Consider the following 22,038-nt stretch of genomic DNA (forward strand, 5'->3'; position numbering starts at 1 on the left):
TAACGCGAAAGAGAAATTTGAGATCCTGAAGCAACTACTGAACTAGAACGGAGAGCTTTTGACTTAATCTGTTTCTTTATTGTAGTTGACTACTTGCCCTTTGCTTTCCTAGTTTTTAACTTTGTGAAAACTATGACCAAAACCCCACAAGAGCCAGAAAAAGTCAACTGGTGAAGTGTCTGTCTCTGTCAGGACATCATGGCCTTTCTGTGAGAAGAGGGTATTGGGATGGTTGCTTTCCTCCAGAGGGTCAGCTGTCTCATCTTCCTCCTTTGAGAGTAGGCTCTGGCCAAGCCGGTAACTGCATATTCCCAGGTCTCTGTGCTTCCTTTCAAATATGGATGGATGCCTTTTCAAACTAGGAGTTCTCCAGGATTGGAGGTCACCAGTTGTGACCAGTTAAGTCAGGCTAAAACAGTTATCAGCTACTCAGCGAGGAAGCCGGCAGGAGCACCAGTTACATGAAGAAGGCTCATAGAGAAGGGTAGTTCCTGGAGTCTCTTAATTTTAAGCATACATCACTACTTGTCACAGCAATTTGCTTATATTTTTCATCATTTTACTTTCTAATATAAGAATAAGTACACAAACTTAACATCAGACCAAATACAAAGGCACATGGAGGCAATGTTTTAGCTATTTTTTTTTCATTTGTTAATAAAAAAGGAGGCAGACACCAGATTTCTATTTCAGTTGTATTTAACTTCCCAGTTTAACTCACATTCTTTTCTGACATATAGCCATATGAATTTGAGGTCACTTTTCAGAAAATGCACTAAAATTACTTATGCTTGCCTGTTAACTTTTTAAAATACTGATGAAAGAACACTACAAACATACCACTAGAGAGTCAAAATAGGAACAAAGCTCAAAAACACCAGACAAAAACCAAGGAAGAGTAAAAATGCTCATTTTATCAATCTATTGCTCCCATCTCCACTGTATAGCCCAAGATGGCCTGCTGGAATTGCAGGCCTGCATTATCACATCCAGCTTCTCCTTTTTCAAATATTTGAATGCCCTCAGTGTCTGAGTTTAAACTCTTCCAATGTTAAATGGAAGGCTGATATGGATGGAGTTATTGTCACAAGAGTCTAGGACAGAGGTATAAGGCAGGCAAATGTTACCACTGGGAGCTGCCCATGCACACACTCTGTTAGACCAGACTACTCAGGCTGGCTTGGCTCAGAGGCTGATCTGGACCTTGTAGGTCATTCTTACTTTATTGGGTTCTATTTTGTTCCATATTTGCTTGTTCCACTATTTTGTAATTAGGACAAGGTGAGAGGTTCAATTAGTCTAAGAATGCTTAGCCACACCTCAAATTGTCTTACTCAAATATTTTTATCCTTCTGAACATATACCTAATTTCCACCTACAGTTATTTTAAAGATACACAGTAGTAAATCAGCTGAAAAGACAGGTGGGGCATAGGACTAAGGACTGCCACCACCCTTGGGCATGGCTCTGGTGAGTGAGTTGCTAAATGGTGGTGGGCAGGACCATCTAGTGAGTCTTCTCCAGGAAGGCCTTGCAGCACCTGAGGCATTGTTGGTACACCACTTCGAAGTCAGAATCATTGCCCTGCAAGGACATAAAAAGAAACACCAATAATGTTTATGATAACAATGTCCTCAGAAGACCCACTCCTGTCATTTAATTCTACAGAATAATATTTCCTGCCCATCTTAACAGTGGCCCCAAACCTGAAATGTACTTACATAATAGGGATCTTCAATAATGAGTTGTTTCTGTGGATCATAGCTTCCAAGTAACTCAATTTTAGCTTTGCAGTTTTTAACTTGATTACTTCTTCTATTCAAATCTCTGTAAAATCAAAACATGAACTGAGATTTCTGATCTAAGGTTTTAAGTTAAACAGGGACATCTGCTCAGGGTTTATGAAATGTCCTATCAAAATACAACCGTGCAACCTGACTTGAAATGAAACAGAATACTCTGAAGACCTGTGGGACTCCTGCAGCTGTATGCCACAGTGCACTGATTTTGATACCCAAATGTACATCTTTAAGTCACAAAATTATTAGGTTTTCTTTTGATTTTTGAAATGGATTTTGATATAATAAAAATGATATCATTTCAGACACATAAAATGTCAGGAGAGAAGTGAAAGAAAAAAAAAAAACACATGTATACCACATCCCAAGACAAAGGGACAGTTTGGACAACGTTCAGGTCAAGTGAAGACTGAAGCAAGTAGGACTGAGTGCAAGGACAGGTGAGTGAAGCAAGTGTGGTTGGGACAAATGAGTTCAATGGAAAGCATGAAGACCAAGGTGGAAGTAGCTATGGCTTTAGGCCCTTCTATACCCAGCCATCTGTCTCATGAACTTAGGGAAGTAACTTAAGTCCACAGTTACTCAATTTCTTCCTTGGTAATAAAGTGAATTTACTAATGAGTGGTGTGGACCTGCAGACCACATCAGCATTACAGAGCAACCATTGCTACTTAATATCTTAGCCCATCAGTGTTAATTAACCAAAAATGTAAACCCAGTAAAGTCTATCTTATCAGACTTACTCTAGAGTGCTGCATTTCTAAGGAAATAAGATACAAGATACTTCTCATGTATTACAGCAGTTAACAGAATCAATGCAAATCAATTCATCACCTCTAAACCTATAGCCCCAAACCAGCTGATCTCCATGTCCATTCATTGCACTAGCTGGACTTTCTCTTTTGGAAGACACATCTCTGTAAACAGATCTCTGAGACAACCATACCTCACCCTCTGATTTTCCTGCCATCCTGAATAATTCTGTAAATTATAATCAACCTTGTACATTAAAAACTGTAAGACATTCTGTACAATCACTTGCTAGGCCTATGATACACTGAGAGGCATGGGGGCACTTGCCTGTAATCTCAGCACTCAGGAGGCAGAGGCAGTTGTGAGTTCCAGAACAGATAGGGCTACATAGGGAAACCCTGTCTTAAAAAACCAATTGTATATAATGATTACCTCAGATTGCTTTCATCCATACACAGTATATAATCGAATGTGGCAAAGTCTTCTTTTGTAATCTACAATTAAGGAGTCAAAACAGTGATTATATACATACAAAACAGTAGTTGGAAAAAAAACATGGTAACTCATTAACTAAATTACATGTTCAGTCATTAAGTAAAATTTTAACAAAATAAGCAATTTAGGGTATTTTTAAGTATTTCCAAAACTATATTGCAAAATAATTTTGTGCAAGGTTTTTTGAAATAATCAAAAAATATAAAATATGGACATTTTATACAAGGTTCTTTGCAATAATTAGAAAATATGAAATATGGGCATAAAGTTTATTGCCAGTTTTGGTCCCTCAGTAAAGAAATATAATTCTGTTGACACACTGAAATGACTTTCATGCAATCACCTCCACTACTCTATTTGTCATTCCTAAGACTGACTGTCTTAGCCCTTGGTAACACACTCCAGATTAATCAAGGAACAAATCTTCTAGTAGGCCCATCCATTCATGAAGGACAATAAATATTCTCACAGAAAAAGGCAGAGAGGAGATACAGGGCCTGAGAAAAGGGAGAGTAACTAATTTTCAAAGGGTAGAAGGTCCACCAGGGACAAAAATCCATAACTTAACATGGAAGGGATTCCTCTAAAATGTCATCAGATGTACTTTTTTTTTTTTGACACCTTATAGTTTAAGACATGTAAAGCCCCTTTAAGTGTAGCTAAAGAAATTTATCTTCTAGATTTTGACTACCCAGGAGGCACTTGGGTAAAAGGAACAACAACTATAGCCAAGAATAATAAAATTGGTCACTTGCTTGTTATTCTATTAGAAATGGGAAATTTTAGCTTTTCGTATACACTTCTATTAACTTTTAGTATAGCATTTAAATAATTACAAAGAATTGTATTGTTTTTAATATCCCCAAGGCTTATAACTTATTTCAAAGATATTAAGCAAATACTATTATATAAAATGTTACTTTTTCAAGTTATAAGAAATACCTTAGCATTAATTTTGACCTATTATAATTGATTTATCCTTTAAAAAAGGTAACACTTAGTGGCTTACACAGTCAAACATAAGATTTTTGGATTTTAAAATGACTAAGAAGAGCAGCTAGAACTTCATCTCATGAAGAATGCACAGTAAAGCATTTTTGCATGCAGCTACACAGGATATGGCATATGACAATTTAATCCCATTACCATATATAATTAGAAAACCCACATGGAAACCAAGATTCTTCTTCAAGGTCATAAGCATGCTCCTAAGAATCCCTGGTTCATTACAGCAGTGTGGCAGGGATACAGCCACAGATAACAGATCATCTCCAGTTGAATTCCTATGCATGGACCTTACCTGCTGATCTCACTAAGCACTAACTGGATCCTACCCAGAGCTTTCCTAAGGGCTTTTTAACTCTCAAGTCATTATAGTCCAAGAGTTCTTTTAACTCTCAAAGCATTCAAGTCCATATCCAAACAGCCCATTTATGGGGGTTTTATCATTGTTAAAACTAAAACAAAATTATTTTTTTCGTAATTAAAAAATACAAATCCAGGACTAGAGAAATAGCTCAGTTGTGAAAAGCACTTGTTGCTCTTGCAGAGGGCTCAGGTTCAGTTCCCAGCATCCACATGGTGTCTCAAAACTGTGTAATTCAAGTTTCAATGATTCTGACACTCTCTTCTAGCTTCTGCAAGCACTACATGAATGTGGTACACATACTTTCAGGCAAAACATTCAAACACATAAAACAAAAATAAATAAATTTTTTTAAAACATTAAAAATCCAGAACCATAGGCTTTTTTTCTTAAGATTTGTTCTTATTTGTCTGTGTGTGTGTGTGTGTGTGTGTGTGTGTGTGTGTGTGTGAAGGTATGCACCTGTGTGCAGTAGAAACTAGAAGGCATCAGATCACCTGGAGCTAGAGTTATGATCTGCCTAACATGGGTGCTGAGGAAGAACTCAACCACTGAGACATTGCTCTAGCCCACAGACGTTTTAATTTTCAGTTCAGGGGATAGTACTGTCAGCCAGATTTTCTTCTAAGCTCCTGCACTTGGTTCTATTAGATTATACCATCTAAGGTAAAGTTATATGCAATTTAGGAATGCTTTCAAAGGACTTGTGGATCACTGTGAATATTACTGTTTGATACTAAACCACAACTGAGTAAGCACGCACAAACAACCATCAGGACTGAGATTTCAATGGTGTCAAGTGCCCAGAAGCTTCCTTGAGAATAGAGACCCAAGCAAAAGCCATGGTAGAAAAACAGGGCCCCAGCTGCCTTGCTGTCAGTCTGGGAAAATGGAGAAGAAACTGAGGCCAGCCTTGGAAGAAAATGAGGCCCAGAAAATGAGAGCTAGTATAGCCTTTTCCTCTTGGCCTGACCAAGTTCTCTCCTACCAGGGCAAAAAGCTCAATAGGCCAATGAGAAATTGGGTCGACTCAGTAAAGAAAAGACCAACATTCGATGCCAGGACTGCCCCTGCACCAATGGTGTGCTGTCTATGCCATACCTCAGGCCCAGCAGAAAGAGCAGAGTACTCAATTACCATAAGCCCTCAATCCGACTGAGACTCTTATCTACCTGCATCCCAACAACAATGGTATAAGAATGTGATCATTCAAAGGCACTGTGATTGTTACACACCACCTGCAAGGACACCACATGGCAAAGAGAAGAAAACAGACTCACCAGGCCTAGTATTATAGGTCTGTAATTTCAGCTCCTTGTAAAGGAGAAGCAGGAAGATCATGATCAAGGCCAACCTAGGCTACAGAGTGAGACTATCAAAATAAAAACTAAATAATGCTGGGGATACGGCTCAGTGGCAGATCATTTGCATAAAATCATGTACTAGGCCCTATCTAAGCTACTCCAAAAAGGTAAAAAGAGAGCAGGCTCAGAAATGACTCAGAAAGATGTTAACAAACCTTATTGAAAATACTACCAGTATGTTCACTTGTGAATTCACAGCAGCTTTCATTATTGCACAACATGGAGCCCATCAATAGTCTGGCAAGAATGGGGAGGGGCATATGAGGCCTAACCCCTAGCTGAGGAGGTCATTTTTCTTAAGTGGAACAGCCAATGGTAAGCTCCCCACTATCCAGTAAATAACTCCATGCCACAGGCATGCAACACCCTTAAATTAACTCAGTGGGATGAGTGTGTATGTGTGTGCGCGCATGCACACACAAACACACACACACACACACACACACACACACACACACACACGAAAGTAGGAGGGAGATATGTTGAGAAGAAGGAATCGAAAGGAGTGAGAAGGAGACAAGAGGAAAGTAGAAAAGTTAATAGGAGTAAATATATTATGCACACATATGAAATTGCCAAAGAATAAATTATGAAATAATAGTAACAGTATGATGTCCAAAAAACTGTAAGAGGCTAAGTTTCACCAGAAAACTACAATTACAAAAAGATCAAGTAAAACCTAAAACAGCTGTTAATAAAATGACAGACATCAATAACTCCATAAATACACTTATGGACTCTGTAAATAGCAAAATGCTTAGAGCGACACCTGGTTAGCAGGAAATCTCATAATAAGAACAGAGTGATAGGATGGAAACAAGAGAAAAGAACATAAAGATTTTATGTTCAATATACATAAAAGTTGTCTTTACAAAAAAAGGAAAATGTGGTAAAATAACAGTCTGTCATTTCCCAAAATTGATTTAAAAAGAAAATCAAGTCACAATTCAAAAAGCATACTTTGGTTTCCCACAGCAAAGCTGCTTAACTGTAGACCAGAAGAAAAACAAGCAGCAAGAAAAAAAGATGGGTAATTTCAAACCAAAGGAATAGCAAAAACAATTGATCAGACCAATTTTTCCAAAGTAGAGATACTGTCAACTTTTTATAAACTTCTAAAGATAAGAAAGCATCCCCAGTGCATTTGATGAGGTACAGGTACATACACTAGGTATAAACTCGTTAGAATCCTGTACTTGTGCTCACTCCATCTGCAGCGGAGCGCTACTCATAGAAATCTCACACTAGAAGCTGCCCACAAGCCCAGCAGAGGTAGAGCAGGTAGAACAATAAAGCACTTAACACCAACCAGGACAACTGCTGTTACACTTAGCAGCAACACGGAGAAGATACTATGAATGTATGGACTCCACCTCTGTGCCAGGGATACCAAGCATACCCACAATCCCTGGGTAGCACCGGGGAAGGTGAATCAGGAGGACTGCCTTGAGTCTGAGGCTAGTCTGGGTTACAGAGTATCACCCTGAGTCAAAAGAGAAAATGCAAATGATCCTACTCATATCAGGTTAAAAAGCAGAAGGGAATTTTGAGGGTGACCTCTCCATGAAAGGGAGAAAGCATCCACGTAATCTCAGTGTCATATTCAGTTCATGGACAAGCTGATGGAAGGAACACTTCAACAACAAGGGCTGTTCTCCACAGCTGACCACACTAAGCTCACAGCCCAAGACATTACTACTGAGTCAAAAAAGAACTAGCATCCTAACAACAGGCCATCTAGTAAACCTAGGTTGACAGACTAGGGAAATAAAACTTTAAGAACTGTACTAGAATAGTTATTTACACAAAGGGTGAAAATCAGTAAAGAGAAAGAACCTGTAAACATAAGCAAAAAAAAAAATGTGATATCGACCTACAGAATATTCTTTACTAGTGTTTTCAAACTAAAAAAACAAAAACAATGGTTGAGAACTTTTTCTTAAAAACAAAAGGAAAAGAAAAAACAAAAAAGATCCCATGGAAATCCTACTTCTAAAGCTAATAATTAAAATTGCTCTGGAAGGAGCTTCTGTCTTTGTTTTTTAAGGCCTCAGAGTCAAGACTGTCTCACTGTATTTTATGCCTTTTATTTGTACTTTAACAAATTATCCAAGGTCATCTAAACCTTTAGAACTACGCAGGTAGCAAGTTAGTTCACCCCAACCAAATACATCCAGTAACACATAGGGTGGTCAGTCTTTCAAATTACGGGATTCTACGTAGTAGAAATTAAACAAGATCTTTTCTACCTGTCTTGCCTTATGGGCTGTGCTAATGCCATGATTTCTTAGGCAGCTGACAGCTCTTGGGTCTGGGGGCCGGCCCACGTTCCAGTCGGAAACAGCGCTGCTGTCAATGGCCCACTGTAACACAAAACATACGTCAAGTTCCAGTACGGTACCTGCCGTGCAACGTGATTCATGGGGATGCCATGTTTTCTCATGCAGCTCTGCCCACGATAGTCAGGGGGGTTCCCCACTTCATAGGTGGATGTAGCCGCACTGTCTATCCTCCACTGCAGGAGAGAAAAAGAATGTTCTGGCACCTTTCTGCCCATAGGTACTTAGCCTGGACTCTTTACACTACTGAACAGTACTCACATTATCTGAAACATTTTCATCAGTTACCAATTTTCTGAAAACTGCTTCTGCAATGGGTGACCGGCAAATGTTACCTTAAAAAAGAGGGAGAAGACATACAGGTTGTTAGTTGTGGCAGAAATGTAGATATTAACTCCTGGCTTACAGAATGGGTAGACCACTCTCAAAGTGGATACCCAGTAACTGCATTTAAGATTGGGAAAGCGGTGCAGAATTCCTTGGCACAACCACTGATCAAACCACATTCACAGTTGAGGTAACTAAAGCTCAAGAAAGCAAATAAAACCCATATCAACTTTCACTAGCAATGAACCAAAACCAAGTTCTGAAATCAGTGAAGTGGGTTGCAATCAGCTTAGTTTAAGTTAAAATAAGTACAATAGAACAGGAATATGTATTTTTAAGTATACCAAACATAATAAAGATTAGTAACATTTCAAATTAAATACAAGGCAATTCAACACGAGCTTTACTGAGTAATCATACAAAGCCCTATCCCAAGAAGACTGTGGTCCCATGAGTTAGCCAGCTAAAGAAACAGGGAGAGGTTTCTCCTTACTGCCTCACCTGTCCCCAAATTCTGACATCAATAGCTAGGTTGGAAGCTCCAATCTAGCTGGCTACAAACTGCCTTTGCTCCCCCTGCCTCTCAGGGTTAATGGTTCCTCGTGGCTTTACCCAGCATGTCTGCATAGAGGATGATTAGGACCATGGGCCTGAGTGCAGGTGTCTGAGATGGTCTGCACTTGGCTGTGCTGGGGCAGGAGGTCTTTTGCTCCAGCCCCTTGGCGTCTCTATAAATACCCTGGGGCAGAGCCCGTCAGGGCCTGTTGGAAAAGGTTCCAGGCCCTCTCAAGGCTATCCTTTATTTTCTGTTTATCTCCGCAATATAAATCTTTCTATCTAATATTTCCTGCTGCTCACACTCAAGAAAACTCTGGGGAGCTGTGGGGTTGGTGGATAAATGCCCCACAGAATGGCACCATGAACAGGGACTAAAGAAAAAAGAAAAAAAGGGGGGACTAAAAAAAGGGGGGACTAAAGACAAATGAACAGGGACTAAAGACAAAGTAATAGGGACTAAAGATAAAGGAAAATAATAGTTTTATTACAGAGTTTTTGTCGAAAGTGTGGGTCAGCTCTGCCAGTGGAAAGGCATGCCAGTGTTATGGAAAAAATATATATTTTATATATATATGTGTGTGTGTGTGTGTGTGTGTATATATATATATATATATATATATATATATATATATATATATATATATATATATTAATTATCGAGGGGCAGGGGTTTTATCCTCAAGAGAAAAGGAAAACGGACTAGAAGGATGTCCAATGCTGCAGCGCAATTCTCTTCTGTCAAAATTTTCTATCTTCTATCCCTTTCTCAATTTCTATCTGTGAAAAATAAGTTTAAGGGTAGTAATATAGTGTAGGAAAAAATTAGAAATGTAAGATCGTGTAAAAAAATAAGACAACTAGACAGAAAAACTTCAATTTTCTAACTTTGGGGGCTATGAACACAAACTGGGGGAAAATCTTTCTTTGGGCTTTATGGGAAGTAAAAAAGCTCTTCCCTGAGCTTATGGCGAAGAAAAGGTTTCCTATGGAAGCTTTTGTCCTGGGGACAGCTGAAATGCTAAGTCCAAGCAGCAGGAGAAAGTGTTTTCTCCCTGAGGCAAAAATGGGGGTGTAAAAAGCCAAAAAGTTTAAAGTTCAGAAGTTTTGGGATAAGTTGGTCTTTCTCTCTTGGGGGAAAAAAAAAATCTTTCTCTTAAACTAAAAAGCTTTTCTTGGAAAATTTGGGGGGGAAATCTCTCTAAAAAGCTTTAATCTTTTTCAAAAGCTCTCTTAAAAAACTTAAAAACTAAAGCCTCTTTCTCTCTCAGAAGGATAAAAATTAATCACCTGAAGATATTAGTATGGGGACCAACTGTGATTAGCTCTAAGGGAAAGCAACAAACTTAAGACAGCAAAACCTCTCCAAGTTCTTTCAAGTTTTAAAAATCTTCCCTGCAATGCAAGAGGCAGGGACAAGTTCCTAAAAACCTCTTCTAAGCCTTGTCTCTTCAAGCTGGTAAAAGACAGTGGGTCAGAGTACCCTGAGGGAAATGCTTGGGAGAGTGCGGGTAAAGAGCTAGAGAGCCCAAAAGAGCCGGAAACTTTACCTGAGAAAAGCAAAAAAGTCAAACTTTCCAGTTACAGCGAGCTGAGGCATCAAGGGTTTTGTTTGAGTGAGAGTTTCAGAATGAAAAGGTGCTCCTAATAGTCCTAATGCAAAGATCCCCTGAAGCAATGCAAACTCGGTTAGCATTCTATCCTAGCTTCTGACCAAAAACCCAGAGGCGGGCGACTGGCCAGAGTCTGAGTTTGAAATGCATTTTGTGGATACTAGGGTTCCTGCAGTGGTAAACTTCCTGGAGCATAGAGCTGAGGCAGGAAGGAGCAGGACCCAGGGGAAGATTGCTAATGAACAAACAAAGCTAAAGCCAGTGGGAACGGCACAGTTGTCTGCTTTCCTACAAGTCCCAGGTTGATAGGTCCACAGTTGCAAAAAGAAATCTGAGAAAAAGCTTTCCTATCAGAGTAAGGACCTTTCTGGGAAAACAGTGAAACTGAACTGTGTCTGAAGCAGTCGTGTTGCTGAGTCAGAACGCTGTCTGGGGAAAGTCCAGTCAGGGCAAAATAGAACTATCCAGGAGTAAAGCTTTCTTTTCTGTCAGAGAAAGCATCTCTTTGAGAAAAGCTTTGTTTCAACTGACTCCCGGTGAGATGGAGTGTAGCCCTAAGGGGTGATTGCCTCTGGCATAAGCTCTGTCCTTGAGCACCCAGACAAGCAAATGCAACCCACTGGGTCAGGTGAAAGGCCTGAGGGAAAAACACCTGGCCTAATGTGAGCTTAGAGATGGGGGAAACCTTCCTCGTTAGATTTTCAGTCTGTACGCAAACCACACAGACCCCAAAAACAAATGGACAAAAAGCCCCTACCTTCAGTAGCAGGGAAAGCCGCCACTGTAGTGTCAGAAACTGTTTCTGGGGTAAAGGGAATAAACTGAGACCAAATTGGGAACTGTCAGGGAGAAAGACTCTGAAGAAACAGGGGACAGATTCCTCCCCAGAAAATTCGTGACCTGTGAAAGCTGCTAAGAGTTTGAGGCAGATTGGGGGAAAAAGCCCCTACCTCCGAAGGCAGCTAGCAGAGGAACAGAACAGCCTGAGAGATCTGAAGCTCTGCATCTGGGGGGAAAGGAACAAGCAAAATGAGAATAAAATCAGTAGGAGAAAATCTCTGAAGGAGCTATGGAAAAGCTCTTTTGTAAATATTTGTTTTTCACTGACTGGCTAAGGCAAACACAAGCCCCCAGGAAAGTTGCTATCACAAATTGCCCACCTCAATGCGCGCTAACAAGGCAGGTGCAGTTCTGATTTGGGGGCCAGTGTCAAATGAAGGAGAGACATCTGTTGAAGCTAGCTGAGGAGAGAATAGAAATCTCCCAATGTGCCATAGCTGAAAATGTAAAATGCTTGTTCAAATCTCCCGTTGCAAAAGCAAAAAACTTTGTTCAAACCTCCCAGGCAAGAATCTGTAAGCAAGTCTGGTAAAAAAGAATCAGTTGACTCTCAGACCCGAAAAGAACTATGGGAAATGAAGTCCAAAAGCTAGCTTGCAATAAGGGACTGATATAAGGGAAATGCATTCTGGGAAAGGTAGTTTTTCCGCTAAAGATGGTGCCATTGCCCCGAAACACTTTTGTCAGCTCAAAAATACGTTCATGGTAAACTTAAAATACAGCTTTTAAAAGAATAAGGAGGAAAATCGTCTAAGAGTTTAAGTATCAGTTCCAATGAAAAATTTAAAGGATACGGAACTAGGTGCTTCGTGGTTTGGTAAAATGCCTTATTTACCCTAAGAGATGTGCAATTTTTACAGTAGTTGGGATGACAAAAAGCTACCTATAAGAGCAAACAAGCCACTTTAAAATCCTTAAAACAAGGGAAAGCAGTTTATACACTGAATGTTGTCTTAGATATGAAAAAACTTATGTTGAAATTAAAAAAGTTCTTTGCCTTGAACGAACAGCCTGCAATGAGTAATTCCTTTGCAAATCTAATAAGGAGACAAGGAAACAGGCATTCAAAAAAGAAATGACTGCTTTATAGACTGGAACAAACTTCAGAGAATCTAGCTGTCTTACAAAAGAGTTGCTTTACCTGAAAGTTCCTTATAAGAAATCAATGCTAAATATCACAGCTGCTAATAACATCAGGAGTTAAAGCTAATGAAATGAAAATACCAAATCTTGAAAAAGCTTTTTCTCAAAGTAAGCTAATGAAGGATACGTTTCATGAAAGAACATCTATGTTCTTGACACCTTTGAATAGTAACAGTTTTGGTGAAAATATTGGAACTAACAACAATCAAGTCAAAATGTTTCAACAAATTCAAGTCGCTATTCACAAAAAGAAAGCTGCCATGCTTTTTGGGCCATATTAGGGCTCACTCCAATCTTCCCGGTCCTTTAGCTGAGAGTAATGCAATGGCTGAGCATTATCCCAAGTGGAAATGGCTCAACAGTCACATGCTCTTCATCAAAATAGCAAAAGTTTAAGAAAGCAATTCAATCTTACCAAAAGAAGCAGCTTGTCAAATAGTTAAATGATGTGGGGTATATCCAAAATATTTTCCTATCCCTCACTTAGGGGTAAACCCTCGAGGTCTTCTTCCTAATCATCTATGGCAAATGGATGTTACGCATATTGCAGAATTTGGCAAATTAAGATATGTACATGTGACCATTGACACTTATTCAGGATTTTTAATGGCTAGTGCACAACCTGGGGAAGCTACAAAATATGTAATTATGCACTGCTTGAAGTGTTTTTTGTATATGGGCATACCAAAAAATATTAAAACTGATAATGCTTCTGGATATAGTAGTAAGGCATTTCAACAATTTTGTACCCAATGGGAAATCATACATAAAACAGGTATTCCTCATAATCCTCAGGGACAAGGTATTGTAGAAAGGGCTCATAGCTGTCTTAAAATACAACTTCAAAAAATAAAAGGAAGAAAATTACCCTCAATCTCCACATAATGCATTTAATCATGCTCTTTTTGTTCTGAACTTTTTGAATATGGATGTCTATGAATAGTCTGCCACAGATAGATTTTGGCACAGTGGCACCCAAGTGACTTTTGCTCAAGTGAAATGGAAAGATCCCTGCTCGGGATTATGGAAGGGTCCCGATCCTGTTTTAATATGGGGTTGAGGACATGTTTGTGTTTTTTCACAAGAGGAGAATGAAGCTCAGTGGTTACTGGAGCGTCTAGTAAGGAGCGTGGAACTGAGGAAGGGTCAGCTCCAATGACGTTCCTCTAAAGGAACCAGAATGAAAGTGACTCGATTAGTATTTCTGAGGTTTCGTCACTGGTTAATGCAAACAATGAGGAAATAGAGTTCAGAGCTGTGCCGCTTTTGGCTTTACTAGCTCCTTTAGAAAAATACTTTATATCACCTAATAGCTATGCAGTATTTGGCGAAGAGCTTTACAGCAGCTAAATACAGTAATTTCACCCTCAGGGTAAAGGGAAGTTTTTCAGTAGAGCAAACCAAGAGTACTACTGTAATAGAAACGTTTGTCTGAATTGAAGTACTCAGGGGAGCTATTATGAATTTGGGTGAAGGGATAGCCTCTAGTTAAAAACTGTTTACTGCTGACAGTGCATCTCTGCCAGTTCGGAGAGGCTGAGAGAACTTGGCAACTTTGGGGTGTGGCTTCGTCCCGAGAATGTTACAGTCCCCTAGCAACAAGTATCACAACTCTATAACAACACTCACTAAATCCCAGTATTGTATAGCAAAGCTGACTATAAACTCCAAACTTTAGAAATGATATACGTACTTTCTGTCTAGTTAAGAGAGTCTTTCTAATAGAGATAGTGATAATAATTAAGAGTAAGAAGTAGAAAAAGATGAAAATAAGATATGTGAGTTTGTAGAAATTATTCTCTTGTTAGATCTCTGTGTTAAGAAATCTTTGGGTGTTTGCTAAATTAGATATATGCTAATGGTAGCCCTATATAAGTTTGTAAAATAGATCTATAGAGTTCCTTTAAGAATATAAGCTTGCAAGAAGTATCTAAGGTAGTCTTAAGACATGTAGTAATAAGCTTGTAAGATGCTAGTTGGAAATATAAGTTTAAATAAGAAATAAGATGGAATGAATATAAGAAGTAATAAGAAGTATATTTGCTAAGGTAGTTGCCTTAAGAGTTTTGCTAAGAGTACTACTGCCAAGCCGGGAAGCTAACCACAGTACTGATATTCAGAGTTACTAGTTAAATGAGAGGGGATGATGAATCAGGACCTACCCGAGTCCCCCAACAACATACAACTATGGGGCTTCCAGGTGTTAACAGATGCTCTATCATTCCAAGAAAGTACAAGGAAATCAAAGATGAGCCAATCTGAACAAGAACCAAATTCCTTACTATACCAAGAATGACAAAAGACACCTTATCTCTGCAAGCAGATCAACAATGAGGCATGCTCATATACTGAAAAGATACAACATAATAATAAAAAATAATAATAAATGTTGATAAATAAGTGCTGCAATAGTACAAGACTAGAGAAACAAAGACTCCACAAAGCTAAATAAGATGCCAGGGAACCTAAGACTGAACTGATGTCCACAGGATAAAAAGTCTAAATGGCATTGTGGAAGGACCTGAAGGTAGGAACTGCAGGATGCAGGGATGCATCTGTACTAGTCCAGACAAAGAAGGCAGGGACTGCCATCAGGGAGCATGAATTGAGGGATCTGGGACATGGAGCCCTAATCTCATGCCAAGTCTGTACTTGGTGGGGCTAGTGAGAACAATTTGAAGGTTCTGGCAATGTAGCTTCCCAAACACACTTTGTATGCCTACTTCTTTTGAGCCAAGTAGTATGGTAGGCCTGCAGACAGAAAGCTGTTTAAGATACAATATCTTCCTGCAAGGTGGGAAAGTTCAGAAGAGCTCAGAATGGAAGACAAAGATACTCTGTGAGGTTACATGAAAAAGGCAATGGGAAACTAAGTATATAAATATGACTCCTTTCCTCATCCACCCTTTAATCAGCCCAGACAACTCTAAGAAGGCAGGTTTATAAGAGAAAAACATGCAGATCTATTTAGTCTTATTTGACACAGAAAGCTTCTGATTGAAGAGCCAAAGAGTTTGAAAGAACTATCCCACTTCCTTTTTGTTAAAGAGTTAGCATATATAATTTTATGACTAAGTCTGACAAGAATGGATAGTTGTGATTGGACAAAGCACCTCTTCCTGATGAAACACATGCAGGGAGACCGGTGGGCGCCTAGTGATGTTTGTCCATGTCCCACTCTTTCCTCCTAGTGTGGGATCAACTCTAGAATGCAGGTCTTTAAGGGAGAATGGGAAATAATATTTCTGGGTTTAAGGTTTCTTAAAGGAAATTAGAGGAATTACAGAGTATACGTCCTATCTTAGAGGAAGTCTGTTTTGCTACAGGGGGCAAGAGGCAGGAAAGCAGGATGTAAGAGACTTTGTTCCAGGTACACAGCAAAACAAAATAACATATTTGGGTGTATGACATAAACCCAACATTATGAACAAAATTAAGCAGGCAAGAAAGAAACTGTAGAGGTCAAAATCTCCTGGCTTCTTATATACAATCAGACATTTTGACATGTGATGAAACAGATGCTCTGGTCCCTGGACCAGTTCCTGCCATGATTGTACATCCTTCCATAGCTACAAGACTAATTATTTGGCTTCTTATATACTATGTTTTTTTGCTTTTAATAGCAATAAAAAGTCTTACTGATTAACCATTAAACCATTAAAGCTAAGACAGAAATTTATTTCGAATGTCCTCTATAATGCTAGTCCTGGTTGTGATTTTTTTTTTTTACATTTTAATTTTTGTTTGATTTTTCTCTGTATATGTGTGGGTGCACAGGCAGGTGTGCAGGTACATACAGAGGATGGGGGTAATGTCAGGTGGTGTTCCTCAGAAGTTGTCCACTTTGTTTTCTAAGACAGGTTTTTTTTTTAAATTTAATTAACATTTTTTCATTTATTTTACAGTTTCCCCTCTCTCCTCTCCTCCCTTTCCCTCCCCACACTTCCCATCTACCCCCCCTCCCCATCTACTCCTCCTCCATGAGACAAGGTTTCTTACTGGTTTAGAGCAACCTTAGTAGGACAGGCTTGCTGGCCAAGAGGCTTAGGGACTCAAAAGACTCTACCTACCCAGTACTGGGATTATACAAGTATATTACCATGTACAGTTTTTTTCTTTTATTTAAACTTGGGTTTTGTGAATAAAACCTAGGTCCCTCCAACTAAGATCTCCCTAACACTGATTTTCCTCATAAAGTTTCACCACCAAAAGACTTTATGCACATCACCACCTATCCAGGTAATACTTTTTATAGCCAATAATGATGGGCAAATTAGGACAACTGTCGTTATTTTGGAACTTTAGAAATAATTGATATGTAATATCTCAGCATATAAAGATAAAATGCAAAATGTCTCCACCTCTGTATAAAAATATGTATATCACTAACTGTGAAATAACAGTTTTGTTTTTCTACAATACAAAAATCTGGGCCATTTCATCATTTTAGCATATTCACTCATACTTTCAGCCCAAATAGCTGTATTTAAAGATAGGTAAGTGTAGATTAAAAGAGACTATTTTTACAGAAACTACAAGTCACACAACCTACAAGATCAATAACTAGCTAATAACTAGCTATAACCAGTGCTAGTAACTAGCCTCTAGCTTCCCAATTTGTTATTAAAATTAATATTATTAAAAGATACACAGTTGAGATGTTGCCTAGTATATACAAGATCCTAGGTTAGATCTCTGACCCCATCAAAAATAAACAAATAAAAACATACATATATACATTAGAAGTCAGTACACTAGCCATAAGAAAAACATGGGGCCTCAGCCTCAGATTTTACCTTTTACAAGTTCTGGAACTTAAACATGACATTGGTTTCTTACCAACCACAATGGCTGGAGCTGAGATCACACCTGCCTTTGTCTAGTCTTGACCAGCTTAAGAGAGCAAAAAGCTCCTCTCATAATCTTAATAAAACAAGATGCCCTTCTTAACCAATAGCCCTATGACTGACAAACTCCTGATGGTTCTGTACATGTACACTTCATCTTAAAAGAGCCCGACGAAATGTTCTGAAGGAATAAAACTTTTACATTTCAAACACAACAGCTTTTACTGTACTCCAAATGGGCTCTGGGTATAATGCATCTGCACTACCCTCAAATTTTCCTGGACTAGCAACATACCACCTGACTAGCACACATCTGACTAAGAAGGATATCCTTGCTTCTCCCAGGGCCTCTTGCAGCCTAATCTCCATACTGCAGATGGAACAAACTATACCCCTCCCCACTTCTGCTCTGAACCTCCCATGGCTTATCTGACTCAGAGTAAACCCAAGTCCCCGCACAGCCTCCCATGATCTGCACTCCAAATAGGAGCCCAGAAATGACAACTCATGGCCTACCATACTCACATATAGTCCAGAGGGTTAACAAAATTTTTAGTTTTAAATCATTAAAAAATGCAAATGCAGAAAATCTTGTGATATGTGAAAATTGTCTTAAGTCCCAATGCTGGTATCTATGAACAAGTTCTACTGAACATAACTAAGCTTGATTGCTTATGAGCCATCTATGATTACACTATTGTTCGCCACACAAAGTTTAAGGATTCACTCCAACTCTTTACAGAGTATGTAGATGCCTGACCTAAAGTATACACTGTACATAAGGACCTAATGATATATGTTTGATACCCATGGGCAAAGAAAGCTTGGCTGAGAAAGGCTGCCTGGTCTCCAAACTCAGGTATCATGACTGCCTTAGTTACAACTCTCACCTGAAAACGACATGCTCTGTCTTCTGGGCTAGGACAGACATGCCCCCTGCCCACCTTCAGGTCTCTGCTTACTGGTCACTTTCAGGTAAGTTCTATTCCCACTCTGTTTCTGCTTTTATTGAACACTTCACACCAACTGAATGAGGCCACTAGCATTACTTGACTGATAATGACAGAACACCGGCTTCCGAAAGGCTGAGGCTTCATCTGCGGTGTTCACCACTATATGCATCTCCAGTGGTTAAAAACAAAATACTGAATTATATTGAAGACAAATATATGCAATCAAATACTTCTCTTTAAATGTCATACTCGTGCAATATGCCAAGATAGTTAACTATAATAAGCAGAAATAGAGCAATGGGATACTAATAGGTACTGAAAGAAACCAATGTTTAATGAATATATTGCTTCCATGGCCTTCAATAAAGACCATAATGTCCACTATCAACATGAATAAGGCCAAACTTGTACTTTTCTCTTGAGAAATTATCTAGTACAGACACCTTGCAAATATAATATACTATATTGTACTGAAGGTGGAAAAATAAGCTATTACCCACAAGGAAGGTAACTCTTACTAGGAACTCAACAGGCTGTTAAATAAAAATTAAATTTGTAGAATAAAATATCTCTATAGAAGGTAAAAGGAAGTGACTAATGGTCTAGGAAAGAAAAGACAGGAGTCTTTGATCATGACTTCATAACACATAAGGCTTCCTAAGCAAAACCACACCATCAAGGCACAGGGACCACCTTCAGAGCAGGCCAGCAACAGTTTCTTAAAGGTAGTCTCCACGGGTGAGTGGAAAGATAGAGAGGTGGACAGGAAAAGTCTTGGCCTACTTCTGTCCTAAAGACAAGGAGTGCTACTCTGTAGGAAATGCGGAAGGCAAAAGATCTCAAAAACTGGACTGTTGGCAATTTAGGCCTTTCCCCTCAGGGTGGAGGCAATGAGGTAAGAACTCTGAAAAAAAATTAATCATAAATTATATAAAGGAAAATCATTGTTGAAATTCTGAGAATAAAAATTCTGAGTTGGAAGATATTTGAAAGATTATTCATTTTTTAAAAAATTGAGTGATTGCTCCAGGGACTGGAAACCAAGGTTTCTGAGAGACCTAAAGAAGAGACAGACCACTGCTGAGAACCACAGCAACTGTGACCCAAAGATGACACCAAGCAAGCCTGCTTAGGACACAGTCAGAATGTTCTTTCCACGGCCTTGGTTCATCTTGGCACAATGCAGGGGAACCAAGAACTTCAGCCATTAAAGTAGAAGGGGCTAGCTTAGGGAGTCACACTAGAGACATGAAGCCACCTGGACCAGTTGGCAGGTGAGAGGTGGGAGGGTTTGGAGGAAGAAAGACAAGTCAGGTGAAGGACAAGGGCATGAGGGAAAGGCAGGGATGATGACTGATCTTGTTACCTTGACTGATTAGAAAAACACAACTCTCAGTATGTTGGTGATGGCATATCCAGAGGGGATTTGATCATAAGGGCTCTGACCTAGTCAATGGTCTAATCCATTAGATTCACAGTATGATAAAATTACTGGAGAGTGATGGAAAGTAATGTGGGGCCTTGAACAAGAAAGTACACCACTGGGTGCACGTTCCTGGGGTTAAAGCTGGTCTTGCCTTCATGTCTCCCTTTCTGTGCTTCCAGTCCACATGGAGTAGTCTGACTCATGCTTTGCCCGCCTGAAGACCAGAGTTAACAATCATTCAAGAAAGGCTCGAAACCTCTAAAACAGAGGCAAAACAAATCTGTTCTTAGATTGTTTTGGTGAGATATCTCATCACAGAGATAAGGAAAGTAACTTACACAGCAGGTGATGGAAGACAGACTTGGGGGAGGAGGAGCAAGTGAGAAGGGCCACCCGCTTGGGAGAGACAGGATAGGACAAAGATTTATGGAGGAAGGGCAGTTGGGAGGGTGGCATGGGCTTGGAAAGGGCAGGAAGGAGAGCAGAGGCATAATCTCGGGCAAAACTGTAGCGATCTTAAATTCAGAGGAGCACCGGAAGATGGGGGATGGGTATGAAAAAGCCAGGCAAATAAATGAGTGTGTGCATCGGCGCAGGCCCAGCCAAGGCCTCCTGTCTCTGCTTCCCTCCGCCCAGTGTTCTTGTTAAGAAGCTTAACACAAGCAGCACTTCAGGGTCCCAAAGAGAAAAACTGTTAAGTCGGCGCGCTCTTACCGAGACACACGAACAACACTGACTTGGACCCAACCTCTGCCATCTTTCGGTACGGACGCTGGCGCCCAGAGAACGCGTAAGGACTCGGCGCATGCGTACTGCAAGTGTTCTGCTTGCAAACCTGCGCAGTCCGCGCCCCACGTTTGCACGCCGCCAGAGGAGGGGCCAGAAGTGGCCTGGAGGGTTGTGCTGTGCTGTGGGGCGGGGCTGAGGGGAGGGCGGGGCCTGGCAACAGCGTCTGGAGTCTCCTCTGGGCTGGGCCGTGGTCACACGCCTAGGGACAGAGGGCGGAGTGAACGCGTAGATAAGGTCACGGTGGCACGGTGCTGTGCAGGGCGGATTAGGACGTGCCGGGGCGGCCAATGAGCTCTGGGACACTGGCTCACGGACCCTTCCTGGGCGGCGCTCCTCTGCTCTGAGGCACCGCCCTCGTGGGCAGGGTACCCCGTTGGACCACCGACCCTAGGCCGCGCGTTACTGCACAATCAGTGGGTTTTCCCGATTAAAAAGAGGGGTGGTTTAGAAGGTTCCAGAGGAATGAGGCGGGTGGACGCAATTGAGCTATGTTCTGAGCAAGGTTCTAGGACTGGTGATTGCATTGGCGAAAGCAGGGCGTACACCTATTCCCTCACCTGGATCAGGTGCGCGCCCGTTGGGCGGGTCCTGTCGGAGAGGCTGGCCAAGGAGAACGCCTTCCTCTTCCTGGGCTGGTGTGAGGAACTCCGGCACCGAGCGGAGCGGCGGGCATCAGTGAGTACGGGTCTGAGCGGCTGGGGCAAGTCGGTACTGTGTCTACTCTTCCTCTTGAAAAGGGCATTGTGAAAGAGAATCAGTCGAGTCCCTGGGTTTGTCTGTGCGCATCCACCAAGTTCATACTCCATGGATCCATTTGCAGACTCTCAGAACTCAAGATTAGTTTCTACACTCTTGGTCATGAAGATTGTGGTTGACTGTTAACCACAGTCGTTTCAGTTCATTGCAGAAAAACTCCTCCTGCATTTCCAGTTTTGAAAACTGATTTTCATTTTGTTATTTTTCTAATATCTGATACTTTACCATCTTCTAGTTTCAAATCGCTTTGAGAAATGGCATCCTGTGTGTTTGACACAGATGGGGAGAGCTGCATCTTTGATCCAGAGCTGAGAATTGTGTAGGGCTTTTGTAGGAATAGGGTCTCTGGGGGAAGGGATATTCCCCTAGAGGAGGACCTCACATGGGTTTGGGGCTTCCAGAAGAAGAGGTGTAAGGTCTTGCACATAGGGCCACTGATTCTGCAACACCATACTTAGAGGAGTGGGGGCGGAGAGTGCGCTGAGTGCTGCGCCTCTAGACATAGTGCTTGTATGTTCCTTTTTAGAGCTCTGAATGGACAGGTAACAATAGGAAGCAGTTTTCTCTACTGTCAAAAAGTGCCATTTTTACTTCATTTCAATAAATGTTACCCTTCTCCTGGGTAACAAAGACGTGAGAAACTACCTCACCCACAGGAATGCCCTGCCCTGGG

General features: G+C 40.5%; 2 protein-coding genes across 4 annotated transcripts in view; one reads left to right on the forward strand and one right to left on the reverse strand.

Moving 5' to 3' along the window:
* Positions 1-681: 681 nt before the first annotated feature.
* On the reverse strand, positions 682-20,803 carry Acp1 (acid phosphatase 1). Its single transcript, XM_006989779.4, has 6 exons — positions 20,535-20,803; positions 8,378-8,451; positions 8,027-8,140; positions 2,985-3,046; positions 1,722-1,827; positions 682-1,584 (listed from the first exon to the last, which is right to left on the reverse strand). The coding sequence occupies exons 1-6, from the start codon at positions 20,575-20,577 to the stop codon at positions 1,507-1,509; spliced, it is 477 nt and encodes a 158-aa protein (XP_006989841.1). The 5' UTR covers positions 20,578-20,803; the 3' UTR covers positions 682-1,506.
* The window catches only part of Sh3yl1 (SH3 and SYLF domain containing 1), a 55,073-nt gene continuing 53,776 nt past the window's right edge, over positions 20,742-22,038 (forward strand). The window contains exon 1 of one of the 3 annotated variants that reach the window (XM_042267607.2): positions 20,742-21,284. In XM_042267607.2, coding sequence (XP_042123541.1) covers position 21,284 — 1 coding nt within the window. In that variant the 5' untranslated portion in view covers positions 20,742-21,283. The remainder of the gene's footprint in view (positions 21,285-22,038) is intronic. The other 2 variants (XM_042267606.2, XM_076559233.1) reach the window with 2 other exon arrangements.

This window comes from Peromyscus maniculatus, chromosome 22, assembly GCF_049852395.1.
Source record: "Peromyscus maniculatus bairdii isolate BWxNUB_F1_BW_parent chromosome 22, HU_Pman_BW_mat_3.1, whole genome shotgun sequence".
NCBI classification, from domain to species: Eukaryota; Metazoa; Chordata; class Mammalia; order Rodentia; family Cricetidae; genus Peromyscus; species Peromyscus maniculatus.